The 17,768-nt window shown below is 40.2% G+C and overlaps 2 protein-coding genes across 3 annotated transcripts; one reads left to right on the top strand and one right to left on the bottom strand.

Moving 5' to 3' along the window:
• The first annotated feature begins 11 nt into the window (after positions 1-11).
• Positions 12-8,648, top strand: LOC137169693 (tetratricopeptide repeat protein 16). 2 transcript variants are annotated; one of them, XM_067573016.1, is made up of 13 exons: positions 12-197; positions 1,407-1,585; positions 1,879-1,969; positions 2,095-2,232; positions 2,650-2,750; positions 2,975-3,104; positions 3,827-4,041; positions 4,463-4,752; positions 5,697-5,841; positions 6,001-6,166; positions 6,961-7,100; positions 7,314-7,458; positions 7,962-8,648. In XM_067573016.1, exons 1-13 carry the CDS (start codon positions 165-167, stop codon positions 8,130-8,132), a joined length of 1,944 nt encoding a protein of 647 aa, XP_067429117.1. In that variant the 5' UTR covers positions 12-164; the 3' UTR covers positions 8,133-8,648. The 2 variants fall into 2 exon arrangements, with proteins under 2 accessions (XP_067429117.1, XP_067429109.1); XM_067573008.1 differs by having other exon boundaries at positions 1,404-1,585.
• Positions 8,649-8,918: 270 nt separating this feature from the next.
• Positions 8,919-16,675, bottom strand: mymk (myomaker, myoblast fusion factor). Its single transcript, XM_067573039.1, has 6 exons — positions 16,109-16,675; positions 15,128-15,242; positions 13,672-13,820; positions 13,109-13,225; positions 12,735-12,875; positions 8,919-12,082 (listed from the first exon to the last, which is right to left on the bottom strand). The coding sequence occupies exons 1-6, from the start codon at positions 16,241-16,243 to the stop codon at positions 11,879-11,881; spliced, it is 861 nt and encodes a 286-aa protein (XP_067429140.1). The 5' UTR covers positions 16,244-16,675; the 3' UTR covers positions 8,919-11,878.
• Between the last annotated feature and the right edge of the window lie 1,093 nt (positions 16,676-17,768).

Raw genomic sequence — 17,768 nt, 5'->3', positions numbered from 1 at the left:
CCTCCAGCCGCTTGGCTTGTTGGAGGTTGGTTTCCATGGTAACATCTATAGTTAGCCATTGGTTTCCATGGTGACATCCACAGTTAACGTTTACCTGCTAAGTGAAACAAAGAGGGGAACTAACTAAACTTCAGTGAGATAATTCATGTCAGCTATTTGATACAATGGACACTTCTGAGAAGAGAAATGAACAAACGGTAATCTCTAATATTTCGTTGAGAAGCAGTAACGTTTGGTAAAAAGTTACTAACGTTAAGTTACTAACGGTTACTGACTGGCGGTTAGCTCAATTAACTAACACTAACAAGGTTACCATTGTATGGTTAAACTTGAAATGAGTTCACTGTTCACCTGTTAATTTGAAGCTAACTAGCAAGCTGTTTTTTTAGTAGCTATATTAACACATCCCAAAAGTTATTAAATTAAAGTTTGTACATTTCCCTTTAAAACATTTAGCTAGTCAGCTGAAGTGGCTAATATAACACAACCATTAAAAGAAGTTACAAAAATTACAGTGACGCAGCATTAAAGGACAGCTTTACAATTTTTCAAGTCTGTCTTAAATCAACATTCAGGAGCTCAAATGAACATTGAAACATGTTTTTCTTGCTGTAATCATTCCTCCTGTTCATACTGACCATTAGAAGATCCCTTCATAATGACCTTACAATGTAAGTGATGGGGGACAGAAACAGTCCTCCTTCTGTGCAAAAATGTATTTAAAAATTTATCTGAAGCTAATATGAAGCTTCAGCGTCCAAATGAGTCAAATCAAGTAGATATCTTTCAACGTTACAGTCTTTTTAGTGCCAAAGTCCCTCTTTTTGTTACTATACTTCCACCACAGCAGTCAGTTGTCTTTGGATTACATGGAAGGCACTTCAAATTGAATGTATTATTATTATTATTATTCAACATAAAAGCAGTTATCAAACTGTAACTGATGCTGAAAATTGCCCACAAACAAAACTGGATATCAAAATCAACAATATTTTCACATAACTACCCTCATACCTAATTAACTAAATAACAAACTAACTAAAAACCTTTGGAAACAGTGATCTGGTGTTGAGAAAATATAGGCTATATTTACAATCTTCTTTTTAGAATTTGCAGTAGAGGGTAAACCCGCCTTAACGTTGTTCATCTGGTTGTATAAGTAGTGCTGCTAACCCACCTTTCTAAACTGATACACTGTAATTATTAATCAGATTCATCAGTTCATAGTAAGTAGTGCTTAATATAGTCTACATAAGATTGTGTTTTTTATTTTTCAAGAAAAATATATCCATTCAATCAACAAATTTTGAACTTGAAGCTCATTTGTTGTGTTTTCATTCCCTAGAAAAGCTGAAATGTGTTGGAATTGAATAATAAACCTTTGTCATTTGAATGTGTCCCAGCAGGTAGAAGAGCAGAGTTTATTTCCCACTGCTGTGTCAGAAGAGGAGCTGGATGAAGCCCGGAGGAAAAACACCTTCAAGCAGCTTTTTGGCTCCAGTAAAATCTTTCTGGCAGGAGAGAAACACCCTCAAAGACCAGACCTGCAGGGGAGCCTCATCATACAGAACAAGGCTGCACAGCAGTGAGATTCATGAACACAAATTAAAGAAAAAAATATTTTCAAAAGTGAATGAAAAGGTTCTACTTTAGTCTTGCTTACAGTTACAGTATGTGTGAAATGATAGTGTTTTATTTTGATGCTCAGGTACGTTCTCTGTAAGAGAAGCAACACTGGCCAAAGATCATATCTGTGTTACAAATATTTGAAGGCTACATATGAGGGACATGTGATGAAAATATGTGCAAAGTTGGAGCAGGTTATCCAGTATGCAGCTTTTCAGGGTTGAATAAAGCTTATGATGTTTTTCTTTGCAGTTACACTGAGGGAAAAGAAGCAATGGGAAAGTCCCAGTATGAGAAGGCTGTGATCTGCTTCTCCAAAGCCATCGCACTGCAGCCAGAACAGGTGGACAAACAAGTTTTTTATGTTAAAGAGGTCTATGTTTCTAAATTACCTGTAGTAATAATACTGTGTGTTTTCTATCTGCTGGTCTATCTCAGTGTGCTAACCTGTGCTGTTGTGTGTTTTAGACTCAGCTGTATGTGAACCAGGGGGAGGCGTACCTGCAGCTGTGTGACTTCCAGTCAGCAGCAGCCTGTTATAAACAGGCCTGGCTTCTGGAGCCTGAGGCCTTCAGCGCTCGCTTGGCCTTTATCTACTACCTCCATGTAAGAGTCTCCTCTCCACACTCCTCTGTTCTGGCTGCTGCACTTTATTGTTACTGGTACATGTACACTGTAGTGTAGTGTGATTTAGAGTAAAAGCACAACAGTAGGAGAAGAAATCACAAACCAATGAAACTTGACAAAATGATTCTGTGATCCTTAAAAACAATAGATATGAGGAGAATTTGGTAGTTTTTGGGTTAAAAGTTTGAACCTGGTACTGACAATTTGTGCAAGAACAAGTACCTGTAATTTATTGGCTGTTTGGTTTATGTATGCAGACATATATATTGTTTACTCAGGAATTCAGGCTTATTCTGCTGTCTGACTGATTATAAGGTACCCTTGATAAATGTTTCAGCCATAAGACAAATCGTAAAATAATCTAATGACAATCTTTCTCCTTCCTTCTGTCCTCAGGGTCAGTGTTTGTTTGATGGAGGCTCTTTCTTGGAGGCTCTGGAGGCCTTCAGCAAAGCTGCTGAGGTGAAGCCTGGCTGCAGGGCCTACGAGTATAGAAGGTCAGGACCCTCCGTTACTGAGATCTGAATGAAAGCTGAGTGTGTGTGATCAGGTTTACTAAGATTGTCCCATAAAAAATGTAAAAACTTTGCTCTTTACAGTCTGTATAGTAATGCATGTTATAGATAAATTAATCTTATTATAGCAGCTTGAGGTTCCCTGTCTAGTTTGATTTCTAACTCACACACATTATTCATTCATGTTTTTGTACTTAATGTCCCAGTCTGGCCTGTCTGTCAGCAGCAGGTCAGTACAGTGACTGTCTGAAGCTGGTGAACAACTGGATGTTTGTAGACGGTCCCACGTCTGACCTTTACGTCCTCAGAGCCCGACTGCACAGACATCTCAACCAGGTCACAACTGCAGGAAGCTTCAAATACCTAGAAACCAGCAGCATATGCACTTTATTGTAAAGAAAGCTGCTGCTGTAAAGAATCAGGTAGTAAAATAGAAAAGTAAAATGACTTAAATCTGTAGGTCAACAGCACTGCAGCGCTGAAATAACAAAATGTTTTTACTTTCTCCTTTTTGACAAAGTAAAGTTCAGATAAAGAGGCTTTTCTATAACCTTAAACTTGAACACATTGACATAATCTTCATGGTTGAAGCAAAAATGGAACAACCTTATAAAAACATTTCAAATGTGAATAAATGGAAGAAAAATACGATAACAAGAGTTTCCAGAGAAGTTAGAACAGTGATGACAAACATCTTGAAATATAAGCTTACTGACATCAGTTTATCTAACCCTCCTGTTGTCATCGGGTCAATTCTGACCCGGGAGGACAACAGGTGTCATTATGTGCTGCCATCAAAAAAACTGAAATGGTTTTAAAACAGCATCCTGACTAAGAAGTTATGAATTATTTTAAATATAGTTGAGATCAGAGGAAAATATGTTGAAGGATTATGGCAGACAAGTTTAGTCAGGATACTGGTTTAAGTATTCATACACAGTAAATGAGTTGGTCAAACTGTCTACAGTTACATAGACATGTATCATGTATCTTAAATCTACTGCAGCTACTCTAAACACACAATCAAATAACCACCAGTGACCGTCTCTCCCATCCAGGCGTCACGATGTTATCAAGACGTGAAGTCGGCTCTGGCGTTGAACCCGACGTGTCCGGAGGCCGGAGCGCTGCTGCTGCAGCTGCAGGAGACCAGCGAATGGGCCAGACAGAAGGCCGTGGACAGATCTCTGAGCGGCCAGCTGCCTGACGCCCTCTGTATGATCAACATCGCTCTGGCCAACAGCCCGCAGGACGGACGCCTCTACCTGTTCAGGTGGACGACATGAAACACTCAAACAATCGTTTTCTCATTGTTGATGAACCAATTGATTACTTCTTCAATCAATCAGTTTATCATCTAGTATAAAAACTGTGAAAAAGGTGACAAGGGTCAGTTACAAGTTACTAGAGTTCAAAGTGATGTTTCTAATGAGCTTGTTTAGTCTGAAGCCTTTGACAGTAAAATACTGTAAATGTTGGTATATTTAATAACTGACAAGATTTAAACAACAGTTTAAACTTCAAACTTAAAATTAGATTTAAAATGATTTTTTTCATCTATTGGCTAATTGTTTTATCAACTCCTCATTTCTACAGTAATTCAGTTGAATCTATTTCAGTTTAATCTTCATTTCAATTAAATCCTGTTGATCTAAATTCAGTTTAGTTTAGTTTAATTCAATTCTCTCCATCAGAGGGATTCTGTACCGGCGTCTGAAAGACTTCACAGCAGCCATCGAGGATCTGGTCCAGGCTGTCGAGCTAGACCAGGAGGTTGGGGAGGAGTCCAGAGGTCAGGTGGAGGCCACAGATGAGGAGGAGTGCGGCTCCGTGCAGAAGGAGGCGCAGTTTCAGCTGGTTCTCACCTACAATGATTTTGCTGTTCAGTGCTTCAGCAGGGGCCTCTACGCTGAGGCGGTGCTGCTACTCAACAAAGGCATTCAGGAGGAGAAGGGCCAGGCGGGCCTGTACCTGAACCGAGGAGGTGAGGCCGTACACGTGTGTGATGGAGGAGAAAACACAAGTCGTCCTTTTAAATCTGCAAGCTGAAAAGAAAGAACATCTAGTGAGACGTTTGTGAAGTTTAACTTGTTGTTGGCGTGTAGTGAAAATGACATGAACCAACAAAGTAAGATGAACATATTAAGTGAAACTGAAAAGGTGCAACTTGACAAACCTGATCAACTTTTTTCAGCAGTATAGTTTGGAGAGTGTCTCCAACAATCTATGCACAGTTTTTACTATTTCACCACAACTTACATATAGATACAATAAACTGATATTAACTAAAAAGGGTTTTAAGTTACTGAATATACTCTCAGAAGTGTTGATCATATTATACAGAAGCAATTCAAAGTGCTTTACAGAGTGATGAAACAGTAAAAATTTGGTCAGGACATAGATACAGACAGACATCATACACACACACACACAAACACATAAACAATTAGTCGATTTATCAATAAGTCAAAAATAAACAACAATTTTGCTAATTGATTCTCATTTATTGGTTCCACCTTCTCAAATGTGTGGATTTGCTGCTTTTCTCTCACTGATATAGTTGTAAATTGAATATTTTTTTGCTATTTTTAACTTTTCGACCAAACAATGAATTGACAAACTAATTGACAGGAATGGAAATTAAAATAGAAGTTTAATTAAAATCACAACTGGGGCCTATTTCACCAAATTTGCAACATGCAAGCCGTGACTTGCAACATGAGATCATTTTTTCTGTTGTTAATTTTGACCCATGAGTGAGTGATAGGACTGTAGGACTTGCAAATGTATCTGTATAATCTGCATGTAAGCAGCGCCTGCAGATCTCTGTCATGAAACAGACCCCTGATCTATGAAATGAAGCGACTAAATGAACTAAATGAACTAAAATTGTGTGTGTGTGTGTGTGTGTGTGTGTGTGTGTGTCAGACTGTTTCTTTATGCAGGGGGAGTGGTGTTACGCTCTGGCTGACTACCGGCAGGCAGAGGAGATGATGAGACCTGACGACCCGGCTGTCAGGCTCCGCCTCGCTGTCCTCTACAACACGCTGGGCTCCCTCTGCTTCCAGGAGGGGTCAGACACACACAAACACATTAACATGCATAGAAACACACAGGTGATATGCTAACATCCTCATAAACACGTCAATAAACAAGAGAAAGCAAGAGAGTAAAGTCATCTTGATTAGATAATGATGGTGTTGTTGATGTGAGTATGTTTGTACATCTGTAGGTGTTTCCAGGAGGCGGCTGACAGGTTTTCTCTGGCCATCCAGTACAACCCAACAGTAGGTCAGTACTATGAGAGCAGAGCCAAGGCTTTCCGAAAGCTCCTGAACCTGGAGGGAGCCAGATCGGACTTCATCTGCACGCTGATCCTGGATCCCACCAACAAGGAGGTCAGAACTTCATCTCACCCTCTGGATCCTCAGACGTCACACAGCAACAGAAGACTGCCTCTGAATGCACTTAAATACAACGTGTCTAATTGTAATCTCAAACTTTTACATTATTATTATATTATCTTTTGTCTGTCAATAGAACTTTCATTTGTAAATGTGTCACCATCTACTGAATTTTTCTTTGGTCTTTTCATTCAGTGAGAGGAACATACTTTAGGCTACATCCACACTAATATGTTTTCATTTTTAAACACATAACTTTTGCTACATTTACACCCAGCGTCCACACTACTGCAGCGTTTTCAAACCCCTAAAACAGAGACTTATGAGAAGCTGTTGACTCCGTTTCATTTTGAAACCCCGGGGGGTTGCATTTTAGTCAATGACACAACAGACCCGGTTCTACGAGGGTGCAAAAGCATGCATTGCACCCTCAGTTGAAATTTGAATAATTAACACCTTCAGATGCTGCAGGGATTTAATGAACTGAAGATGAAGCTTTTCACACAGTATAAAGCAGCTCTGGGCAACAGATACTGTAAGAATCACCCACATTCATTATGTGCGTGCCCAGTGTACGTGAACTGTCATGTGATATGTATAGTTTTAAATTGAAAACGTGTTAGTGTGGACGTGGCCTTTTTTCCATATCATATTGAGTCCTTCAGTAATACAACACATCGATATTGAGATAGTGCTGTGACAATAACAACAATATTACTGAATAAATAATTTTTTGCTTCATATAGTGGGTATATGTACGTTTCTTTATGTAAATCTTGTGTGTTTAGCTGCCTCCTATGCTGATGAGCCTGTTCCCCGGACGCAGCATGTCAGATGTTCTGTCCAGTCGAACAGGACAAGCAGTCAGAGCCCAGCTGACGGACACCATCCAGGCCTGCAGCTCCTCGCCAGATCAGCAAAGCGACACGTACCCGCTTCACGCTGACTGTAGAACAGCTGACAGAACATCAGCAGCAGAAAACAGAAGCACATTAATGATTCTGTGTTAATGAGACATGAATAGAATGAATGTTTTTATGGACTGAAATGACACTCAGCTCACTGTTAATCTGTAAAAATACAACTGTTCCTTTTTTGCCAAATTAAGATGTGTGTGTCTTGTGCTATGATGTGTTCACAGACTGAGTGAGAAGCTCCAAATGATGACTCTGACCAGTGACAACACAGCGAGCCAATCAGAAGACTCATCCGAAGCAGGGAAGGAGTTGAAGTTGAATGTAAATCAACAGGAGCTGCAGATGATGATGATGAAGAGCACTCTGCAGGTACTAAAGGGAAGATGATAGCTGATCAGTAGCAGAGCCATAATTATAGATATAGTTCCTCATTAAATTCAGATTTGAACAAAACTCTACTAATTTTGAAAGTAGTTTTAAAAATAACATCTAAATAGTAAAAAGATCAAATAAAATATCATATAATAATAATAAAAATCCATGTAAAACCACACAAAGCCATGTAGGAATAATACCTTGATTTTTATTAAATGATTAATAAAATAATAAAAGTCCTCCATGAAGGAGCCACTTACAAATGTTTCAGAACCCTTTTCAAGCATTTTAGCTTAAATTCAGTAGATTCAGATTAGATCTACAGGACATGTCCAAATAAACTTTTAATGTTTATAGGCAAGCTTAAACAAATCTGTGAGTTGTGATGTGCAACATGGGCTCATTTCCTTTCATGGTTGATGTAGTTCATGTCGTTTTTGAAACATTTATCGGTGTTATCGTGCTGAACTCCAGCTGTTCCTCTCTGTCGACTGCAGCAGACGAATGAAGCGGTTCAATCGCTTCTCCATCAGCATCCAGCTGTGCACCACACCGGCCCACCGCCTCCTTCCACACAGAGGAACCGCACCAAACCACCTGTAGACATGAGAGGAAGTCATACTGCAACAAGAGATTTGGGATGTTTGGAATCCACATCTAAGAAATGATGGTGGAGTTACTCACTGTGCTTTTTGCTTGCATTTTTTACTTTAATTTCTCCTTGACTCAAACTTTAAAATAATCAAAGTAGACAGTTAGTGTTTATAGCCGACTACCGTTTGTAGTTTATGACTTAAATTACACAAAACCACCATTCTGCTCCTTCAACCTGAACTTATGATTTGAAGATAGAACACTAGAGAGAAATCATTCAGCACAAGATAAAACACAAGACAGAACAGCAGTGACGGTAATGACAGCACAACAGTGTGGTATGATCCTTTAATCAGGATGTTATTATGTAGTCCGATAGGTGGCAGCAGAGGCTCAAATTTAGCTTGATGACATTACTCTGAGTCCTCAACTACTGTGCAACTAAATGTTTGGGTTCTGGCTCTGCAACAGCTCTTCATCTACATTGTCCAGGTGATCTAATTTATCTGATTTGCTTAATTGAGAATAATTCTGTGACACCTAAACTGAGACGTAACCTCAAACATGAATGAGTGAGTTTTTTAAAACCACTGATTCAAATGTTTCTTTGGTCAAACTGTGTGTTGAACTGTGGATCTTTTTTTTAATGTTTTTCTCCATGTCTTTATGTCACTTTATGTCATTTTTCAAGTAGTTATATAGTATGTAAATGTTCATAAACATTAATAATATTAAATTAAATTCCCATCCATCCCTGAAGCAGACCTGCGTTCAGTTTGGGTCAGGAGGAGGGTTGTGATGCACGTCTGATCCTTTCAGATTCACAGCAAACCGAAGCTGCGTCACTCCGTCGTTTTGAAAGGGGGATTACTTTCTCTGACAATTTATTATAAAACCCAAGATGGCATTTTTATTTAATGTTGAAGTGCAGCAGATGCTCTTAATTACTGTAAATTATGTAGCAATAAACAGCACAAGAGTTGTCTTAACTTAACAAGCTCAAGCCGTCACACTGTCTGAAGATCTGAAACAGCTCTGACGAGGATGTATGGTGTGTTGTTCGATCATGTGTAAAGGCAAAAATATTTATACTTGTTTTTCCAAGTGGTGATGCTGAAAGTCTGGGTGAAAAGTCTGTCATCATAGAGATAGCTGAGACATAATGCACAGTCTCTCTGCAAAGGCCTTCATGATGTTGCACTCACAATTACACGTGAAAAGTGACAGAAGTAGTGTGGAAAGAGAAAAAGAGCTTAAGAGAGAAGTGGTTATTGTTGGCAAAATGATATTAATTTAAGCTCCATTTATTAGCTTTTTTAAAAATAACATTATTATACCTTAATCATTTCTTTCCAGTGAGCCCAAACTAATGCTGGCAGTCTTGTTGTTCAGCAGAAGTAGTGAATCTGATTGAGTGTTGTAGTGTAACACTGGTAATCGGTGTCAGCAGAGTGAAGACGTGTTGTGGCTGCAGCTCTGCGGTGTTTCCTAGGAGGCAGCTGACCTCGCAGCATTAACAACAGCTGTGGCAACAGCTGACACACAGAGAAAGGACCTGTGGCACACTGGCTGCTGTCTCACAATATAAAGTACCCACACCACATAGCTAAAAGCACAAACATACCAAACATACCAGACTCTGTCGCAGTTACTTTCACGCGGTGCACTTTTTGTGCTTAATTGACACTAATGAAAATTGATCCAGCAAACATTCTCTTCAGCGTCTCCGCTGCATGTGGAATATTAGAGAAAGTGCTCTTTTCACTGGTGAAGAAGTCATATTTTTTTATTTCTCCAGATGTATTTCTTTATTATATTTCGATACCCACTGAAATTCCACGCCGCCGAGGAATGTGGGCGCAGACGACCACGCTCATACTTGTGTCAATCAACAATTATTGTGTTGACGCTGTCGATGTCTGCTGAGCAGCGCGGCGGCCCAACACAACTTGTGGTGGACAGGCCTTCAGACGGTGTGTGTGTGTGTTTCTGTTCATGTGAGGACAAGCTGTCATTCAAAGGTCCGATCAATCTCGACAATTCTTCAAAATTAGTTTTTTTTTTTTCTGGTTATCGTTTTTTCTAACAGCTCATCTAAAATTAGGGCCAAGATTAGGATTAGATTAGTGTTAATTGAAGTGCTCTGGTTAAAATCAGGGATTATAGACAGTGGAAAGTCTAAGGTAATACAGTCCTGCATGTGTGTGGGCTGTAGCCCCTCAGCAGAGTGGTGCGGGATAGACAGTGGTCGTAAAGGAGCTGAAAAGTGTTTCACACTTGTGCAATAAAAGGCTCAAGTTACCGTCCTGTCAGGGCCGGGAGGCGCAGCCAGCCGGGAGGTGCCGGTGGCCCAGCCAGCCAGGTTTCTGAGCCCAGACAAAAACACCTTTCTCTGGGCACAGGAGCTGGTGGCTTGGCCCCGGCTCAAAACATTCCCTGGTGGAGGTGGAGGTTCATTCACGTTTTGGCCCGAGACTGTTTTGTCTAAGATACGCAGAACACGTTTGTAGTCTTTGGGTAGTGTTCGCGGGCAGGTGACGTGCATGGACGCATGTTCTCCTGAAGTGAAAGTGAAACGAGATATGTGGGTTTGGAATTGGATTAGTCTTGCTAGACTGAAGTGGGCCTTGAAGTTTGTGCCAGTCAGGGTTTTTGTCAATGGCCGGCTTCTGTAAAATCCATATCACTTCATTATGATAATGGCTGGGACGCTTGAGGCTGTAAAAATTCCATCCAGTCCCTGAAGACCAGTTAAAAACAGGTATTCAACATTTCATTTTATTTAGAAAATATTACAAAATTATAAAAAAATCAAACACACAGTTATATACTGTATACAGAATATACAATCTTCCATACTGTAATAAATAGCAATATACTCATAAAAGTTTTCACCAGAAACATTACACTGTCTGAACAATGCACATTGGGGACAGAAATCATATCCAAAGCTGCTCGGTCAGTAAAGTAAAGTTAACAGACAGAAGAGTCCACCTGCTGATCCAGAAACACATCAAGATGCTTCAGGCGGGTTACAGCCCGACGTCTGGGCCGCTGCTATCCCTCGCTCCATCGTCTGATGCTCCACATGACACATTTGGCACCTCGAGGACGTATAAAAACGGTAAAATGTGCTTTACAGTCTTGTAATTTTCATAGCCGAGTTCGACCGCGTGTTTCCCTTCCCTGCGAGAGACGGGAAAGAGAAAGAGGAGGGAGAACGGACAGACAGAGGCGAGCAGACGAAGGGAGTCCCCTGAGGAACATTTCTAAAGACAATTTATATATTTTGGAGAGATAAACCATCTGCCTGTTTGTTCTTCTCATAAATTTTCCAGTCAGTTTTACTGGCTTGTCTCAGCCACCGTCTCCCTGTTCGTGCTGTGTGTGTTCTTCGTAGCATGCTGCCTGTCCTCAGATTTGGACAAGTGCTTCAGACAGCTGTGTTCTTATCGGGTCTTCGAGGGCACCAGAGTCCCGAGTCACCTTTTGTCCTTGCCTCTAAATTTTTATAACCATGACAGGACGATACTGTTTCTTTACCTGTTGGCTACAGTGGCTGGTGGATTCCAAAAGTCGCTGTTGACCTTAAATATTCTACCAGCCAAAAATGAGTTTTGGAGTAGAAAGGATGTCCACATGATGGTTGGTTTCCTGCTGAAGTAAATTAACTTACCAGCCACGTACAAGTTTATCAGCATTTAGCTGACAGTTATTTGGTTATCTTCCCATTTCCCGCTCATAACCCACCACTCGCTATGCCTGTTCTTCAGGATGAAGTCCGACGACATTAGACAGATTGTCAGTTGTGTTTTTGGGGTCACTTCCAACCGTTCATCTCTTTAAGCTTGCTGATGCTGGTCCCTTTGATAGGTGTGGAGGGTGGGGTGGTGTTGTAGAGAGGGAGGGTGGGGGTGCTGCAGTCTGGCGTCCATGACTTCTTGATGGGGACTGTCCACACAGTGCGGGACGACTTCTTCTTAGGTTTGTCTGTCTTCTCTTTAGAAGTACCAGGGGACATAGTCTGGTGAGGGGATAAATGGGAAATGTGATTAGGACAACGTGAAGGATATTTGAACTTGCCTGACAGTGAGCTTTGTTGGTTTTAGAGCTGCAACTATTAGTAGATTGACAGAGAATTAATCAGCAGCTACTTTGACAGTTGATTTTTTTTTTTTTTTAGCAAAAATTCTTCAGTTACAGCTTCTCCAAAGTGAAGTTCTGTTTTTTTTCTCTTTGTAAACTGAATATCTTTGGGTTTTGGACTGTTAGACAAATTAACTACTAGTTGAACTACTTTCTACCAAAGAAATACTCCCAATAATAACTTGGCACATCATCAAAATTGTCTATAGGTAGTATAAATGAATGGCTGGACGTGGCTACCTGAATACATTTTCAACATATTATGAAGAGCAACATCCATGAATTAAATACATTTACAGTGCAGGCATTTACTCTCTGTTGTATTGACACATGTTGCGGTGTCTTTGAAGACACTGAACCCCAAAATTGCTTCTCAAGTGTGTCCAAGTGAAATGAGGGTAAACTAAATCGTTTTGAATGTACTTTCAACAGGTGATGAGTTAAATAACCCTGCCCCTCACATACGGTATGACCTGTTTAGCTGCCACTTCTGTTTTTGTTTCCTTTTAGATTAAATGAAAGTAACATACACAGCAGCAGAGGGTGAAGCAGCTTAGTTTGGCGGCGTTTTGTCCCGTCCCTGCATAGCGATTCTTCTTGGGCAGCAGCAGGACGAAGGACACAGCCAGAGACAGATGGTAGAAGCTGTGGACGTAGGCGTAGTCCCACTCCTGCAGTGACGAGAATACAGAAAGCGGTGCATCGAATTGTTAAAAGCACGTCGATATTAAACAAAAAATAAAGTCACACATCAGCAACTTCAGACAAATAGAAAAAGCATGTTTAATAATCCTCGTGAGGAATATAGAAATTATTATCCATTGAAATAATGGCAAAACTGGCTGCCAAGCAATGATCTGAGCATTTTGTAATGTTTATAAGAGCTGATCGTGATGACAGTCACCTCAAAGTAGAAACGCAGCATCAGAGCAAGAGCGCCGAAGCAGCAGCCTGGGCCGACCTGCTGCGTATATACAGTCTTCTCCGGATACACCGCCTTCAACTGCCTCATCTTCTGCAGCTGAAACACCACGAAACAATGAGAGAGTGAGTCATGTATTCATGGGGCAAAAGGAAGAAGAAAGAAAGAGAAGGGAAGAGGAGAGAAGAAGAAGAAACATAAAGAGAAGAAAGGAGAATAAGGAAAGTGGGGGAGGAGAAAGACAAATGTTAAGAAAGAGAAGAGAAGACAGTGAAAGTTGGGAAAAATAAGGATGCGAAGATGATGGACAGGTAGAAGAAAGTGCAAGAGAGTAAACAAGAGGAGTAAAAGTTGTTGAAAGTGGAGATCACAAAGGTGGAAAAGATTGTATAAGAAAACTATGAAAGAGAGGAACTCTATAAATAGAATATACATTTTTCTACTTGACTCAACATATACCGTGCTACGGTTTACAGATCACTTGGCCATAGACAATAAGCTGTTATTGCTACTTTGGCTGCAATTCTAAGGCAGCATTCACTCACCCATTTGATCATGATGATGAAGACAGCTGATCCGATTGGTCCAGAGTAGATCCCGTAGCCCCAGCGATCCTGGTAGATCCTCACAGCGATGGTTAACACTCCAAACATGGTTATACTGGCACGCTGTGGTTCATCAAAGTCACCCAGAGCTGGAAGAGGGAGACACAGACTGTATGTGAGACAGGGGTTCCAAAAGTGTTTCTGCTAGATTTTTAAAAAGAAACTCAAGACTGCAAACTCTTCAAATCAGAATTGTTATTCCTATATATTCTCTCCTCAGACTAATTATCAAAATTAATAAATAATATAATCCTAATTTGGCTGGAGGCTCCCTGAAGCACCTTAAGGAACCCTGGAAGTCCCATGAAGTATAAGTATAAGAAGCACTGATGTCATACTGTATGTAGTGTTCATTTTTTTCTATTTCTCTTCATTGTCAACTTTCCAGTAAACTAGAGATGTTCAAACTGTAAAATAAGGGGTTTCAATGAGCACTATCTGGTGGTCCAACCATTGGTCCCAAATGGTCCAAAAGAGTCATCAAATGTCACCAAAGCCTTTTCTTAGTTTGCATTATCAGTCACCTCCATGAAGCTCCATTTTTGTAATATCTAACAGTCAGAGCATGAATGCAGAACAAAAATAGGAACAAGGAAGTGTAAAATCAATCAATCAATCAGAAGCCCCAACATTCAGTGCAAGAACAATACACTTTGTCCAACAGGTGATTTGCGTGTTGTCGATTTTAAAAATCATTTCAATCTGTAAAAATCTTCTCTTTTCTTGCTTGTTGAGGTTAAATTTGGAACATTTTAAAAGCTTATTTGAGCTTAGATTTGATATTTAACCATCTATTTGTTTTAATAAACACACCCTCCACTAAAGATGATGGTCCAATCTACGCTGTCAGCTGTTGTAGCTGTTGCTTCAAAATAAAACCCTCCGCAACATGTGATTTAAATCCCTTGCTGCAGAACCTCAGGGGCCCAGATGAGAGAGGACTGTGTGTGTGTGTGTGTGTGTGTGTGTGTGTGTGAGATCATATGTGAGGATAAGAGCGAGCATTTCTGACCACATGTGAGCAGAACACAACATATGTTATCAACAACTGCTCTGCTGTGTTGCCCGCAGAGCAGATCAGTTTTAATAGAATGCCTGTGTGAAAGCCTCATGGGAACTGTTGTTGTTCAATGCTAACAAGATAATCACTATGTTGTTGTTAAAATGTTGTTCATATTAGATTTGTTTATTAGTTTTTTATCTTTAGAAAGATCAATTAAAGAAATTATTTGCCAGTGGAAGGTCTAGTAGAGTCTTGCACAAGGTCAAGATGACTGGTTATGGACACGGAGCCATCAAGCCTTTGATTTACAGACAAACCTCACAATCACTGCTTTCACCAAAACACTTGCTGTTATTATATGTAGAGTGTGGCAGATTGTATCCCAGGACTTACCGATAAGAGTGACCCACATGGAGAGGGCAGTGCCATAAACACTGAAATACTCCAGAATGTCGTATCTCATGAAACACAGGATGGAAAAGACTGGTCCATCGCATGCATGATACATCTACAAAAAGACACAGAGTCACGTCAAACAGACAGTCACAGCATCCAGGAAGACCACAGGTTCCAAAGTATTTTCACCTGATTGTATTGAAGTAAAATGTATCATGGTTTGTTACTAAAGTTTGTTACTAAATTCAAGATCTTTACATACAGAACACGTCAGTTTTATCGGCATAGTAAGTCTTTGGAATATCAGGTCATTTTATCATTAAAATAAATATATATACCCCATCTAACTTGTGAATTGTGTATGGCTTCCATAGCCAGTTCTATCCAGTTCCAAGTTTGTAAAATGCCTGGATTTGTTAAGCAGACCCTTTATTTCCTCTCTGTTTTTTATCTGCAAAGAGCTATACATAAATCACACAGGTAGTCAGAGAGATAGCAAATGAGTAATCTGGAAAACTTTGAGGTTTTGGTCCTTGAATGCCAATCTTTGAGTTTTTGCTTTTGGATATCAAACAATTTATGAGCCCAGTTATTAAAGTGTTGAAAGCCATACCTAAAACCTATTAAATAAGGGATCCAGTTGGATTAGGAATTGATGGTAGATTCAGATTTGATCAAATTCTAGCGAACCCAACACAACATACTTGCTTTACAACTTTCTTGACACTAATATTCATCACATGCTGCTAAGTTTAAAAAGAAAACCTGAAAACAAAGCACTTTAGATTAACAGATCATATAAAATCTCCCAAAACAGTAACAGAAATATTTCTGCTGTCAACTAACCAATCAACACAACCACGTGTAACACATTTCACTAGTGGATGTTTCAGTCTGTCTCATGAATACAGAACCAGACAGTAAAATTCTTTACAGCAGCTATAAGCATCAGTGCAGTGTTGTGTGAGTGACTCTCACCGCAGTGAAGAACATGGTGAAGAAGTAGACCATGGACTCCATGTGGAAGCCCCTCTTGGCAGCCACACTGGCTGCAGGCAGGAACACCAGGCTGCTGACTGTAGGCAGCAGCATCTTGGCAATAAATGCACCCATGATGGATGGACAGCAAATCAAACACTTTGAAACCGAGACTTGTAGATGAAGATATCCTGTGGGCTTCAGAAGTTCCTCAGTCTTTGTCTGCTGCAATGATCTAATCAATGGTTGAAGATCCACATATGCTGTGTACACACATTCAACTCAAACCAAAGTGTTAACTAAATTAAAAATGAGTTATCTGCTCAGATAAGGAGATGTCTTCAGGTCCCTTAGTCCTTGATATGTGTGACTAGTGAGTCTTGTAGTGGGTGGATGAGGTAGAGAACTCATGTACACACTCCCACGCAGCATAAACACACACCCAGCTGTCCAGTTTGGCCCTTTAAAGTTTAAACGTCCCCCAGGCTGGCAGGTCCACACAGGCCTGTATGTGCAGTGTCATCGATGGGCAGCTGTCTGCATACCAGTGCAACATGGGAGGGGTGTGGGGCAGGGCAAGGGCTAGGCAGGCCATGACTATGAAGCATGGATTGAACATATCTGCTAAATTATTTCGAGGGATTGTTTTGTGGCAATAAACAGGGAGTTCAAGGACTGTGACTTTGTGGATCGACACTTTCGGCTAGTAAAAAGCAGAGTTCAAGCTCATGTTGCTCTGTTGGCAAACATCTGTCCCAAAGTTTTCTTGAGACCAACTAGACCAACTGCTTCTCATACCACAACACCAAAATATGCTGCTTGCCAGTCAGTGCCGTCCAAGTTGACCTATAAGGCCGTTCCAAGACCAACATGTCTGTGGTTAAGGTTTGGTTAGCTATTTTTAATGCTTATTTTTAAGAAGCATTTTATGGGTTTTTATTGGATTGTGACAGTTGAGAGATGACAGGAAACAAAGGGAGAGAGACACAGGAAATGACATGCCATGATTATGTAGCATGCATCTCAACCATACATAAAGATGGACGTAGCGAGGTTTGGCGTCATCCATTGATTTACATTGGAGCCGGTTGATTGACTTAGTATTTCTAGAGAGAAGTTGAGGGTTTTTGAATGCCATCAGTGGCACATTAAGGTATTTCCACATTGGCTTCAGCCTCAGATCGTGGTAGTTGCTGCTTGTTCTTAACCAGTAGGCTACCAGGGTGAGTTTGGTTAAGTTTAGTTCAGTGTATATTTAGGCTAAACCTACTTGGATGAAGTTGACTTTTGGTTGGACACAAGACGCCAAATGTCAACGTTGCAGTCTTTATATGCCCAACGGTCCTTTATGTAGCATGACACAAAGTATTGCTGTGGAGGTTCAGACACCAAAGACTGTGGTCTGTTTCATCTTAGACCATTAATTAATGTTGCCTTTTTTCAACCATGATTACAATCTTTATTAACCTTAATCTACATGATACTATACAGAAGCTGCTGTGACATATTGTAGGAACTGTTCATTTAAATCATTGAGAATAAACATTCAAAAACATCATCATTGATTTTAGTGAATCGTCCAATACTAATGTTCTGTTTTTTGGGTTTGTGGATTGCTGCTCCCATCTCCGAGGATGCTGCAGCTGACCTCATCAATGAG

Source organism: Thunnus thynnus, chromosome 2 (assembly GCF_963924715.1).
Source record: "Thunnus thynnus chromosome 2, fThuThy2.1, whole genome shotgun sequence".
Classification (NCBI taxonomy): domain Eukaryota; kingdom Metazoa; phylum Chordata; class Actinopteri; order Scombriformes; family Scombridae; genus Thunnus; species Thunnus thynnus.
The sequence above is the reverse complement of the archived record's forward strand: the minus strand, read 5'-3'. Positions and strand labels throughout refer to the sequence as shown.

Excerpts from the sequence above, each read along its gene's own strand:
- LOC137169693 (XM_067573008.1), top strand. The coding sequence starts at position 165 with ATGGACACTTCTGAGAAGAGAAATGAACAAACG. Across the intron at positions 198-1,403 it reads AGAAGAGAAATGAACAAACG|CAGGTAGAAGAGCAGAGTTT; the intron begins GTAATCTCTAAT and ends AATGTGTCCCAG. Across the intron at positions 6,167-6,960 it reads TGGATCCCACCAACAAGGAG|CTGCCTCCTATGCTGATGAG; the intron begins GTCAGAACTTCA and ends TTGTGTGTTTAG.
- mymk (XM_067573039.1), bottom strand. The coding sequence starts at position 16,243 with ATGGGTGCATTTATTGCCAAGATGCTGCTGCCTACAGTCAGCAGCCTG. Across the intron at positions 15,243-16,108 it reads TCACCATGTTCTTCACTGCG|ATGTATCATGCATGCGATGG; the intron begins GTGAGAGTCACT and ends GTCTTTTTGTAG. Across the intron at positions 12,876-13,108 it reads TGCTGCGTTTCTACTTTGAG|GAGTGGGACTACGCCTACGT; the intron begins GTGACTGTCATC and ends TCGTCACTGCAG.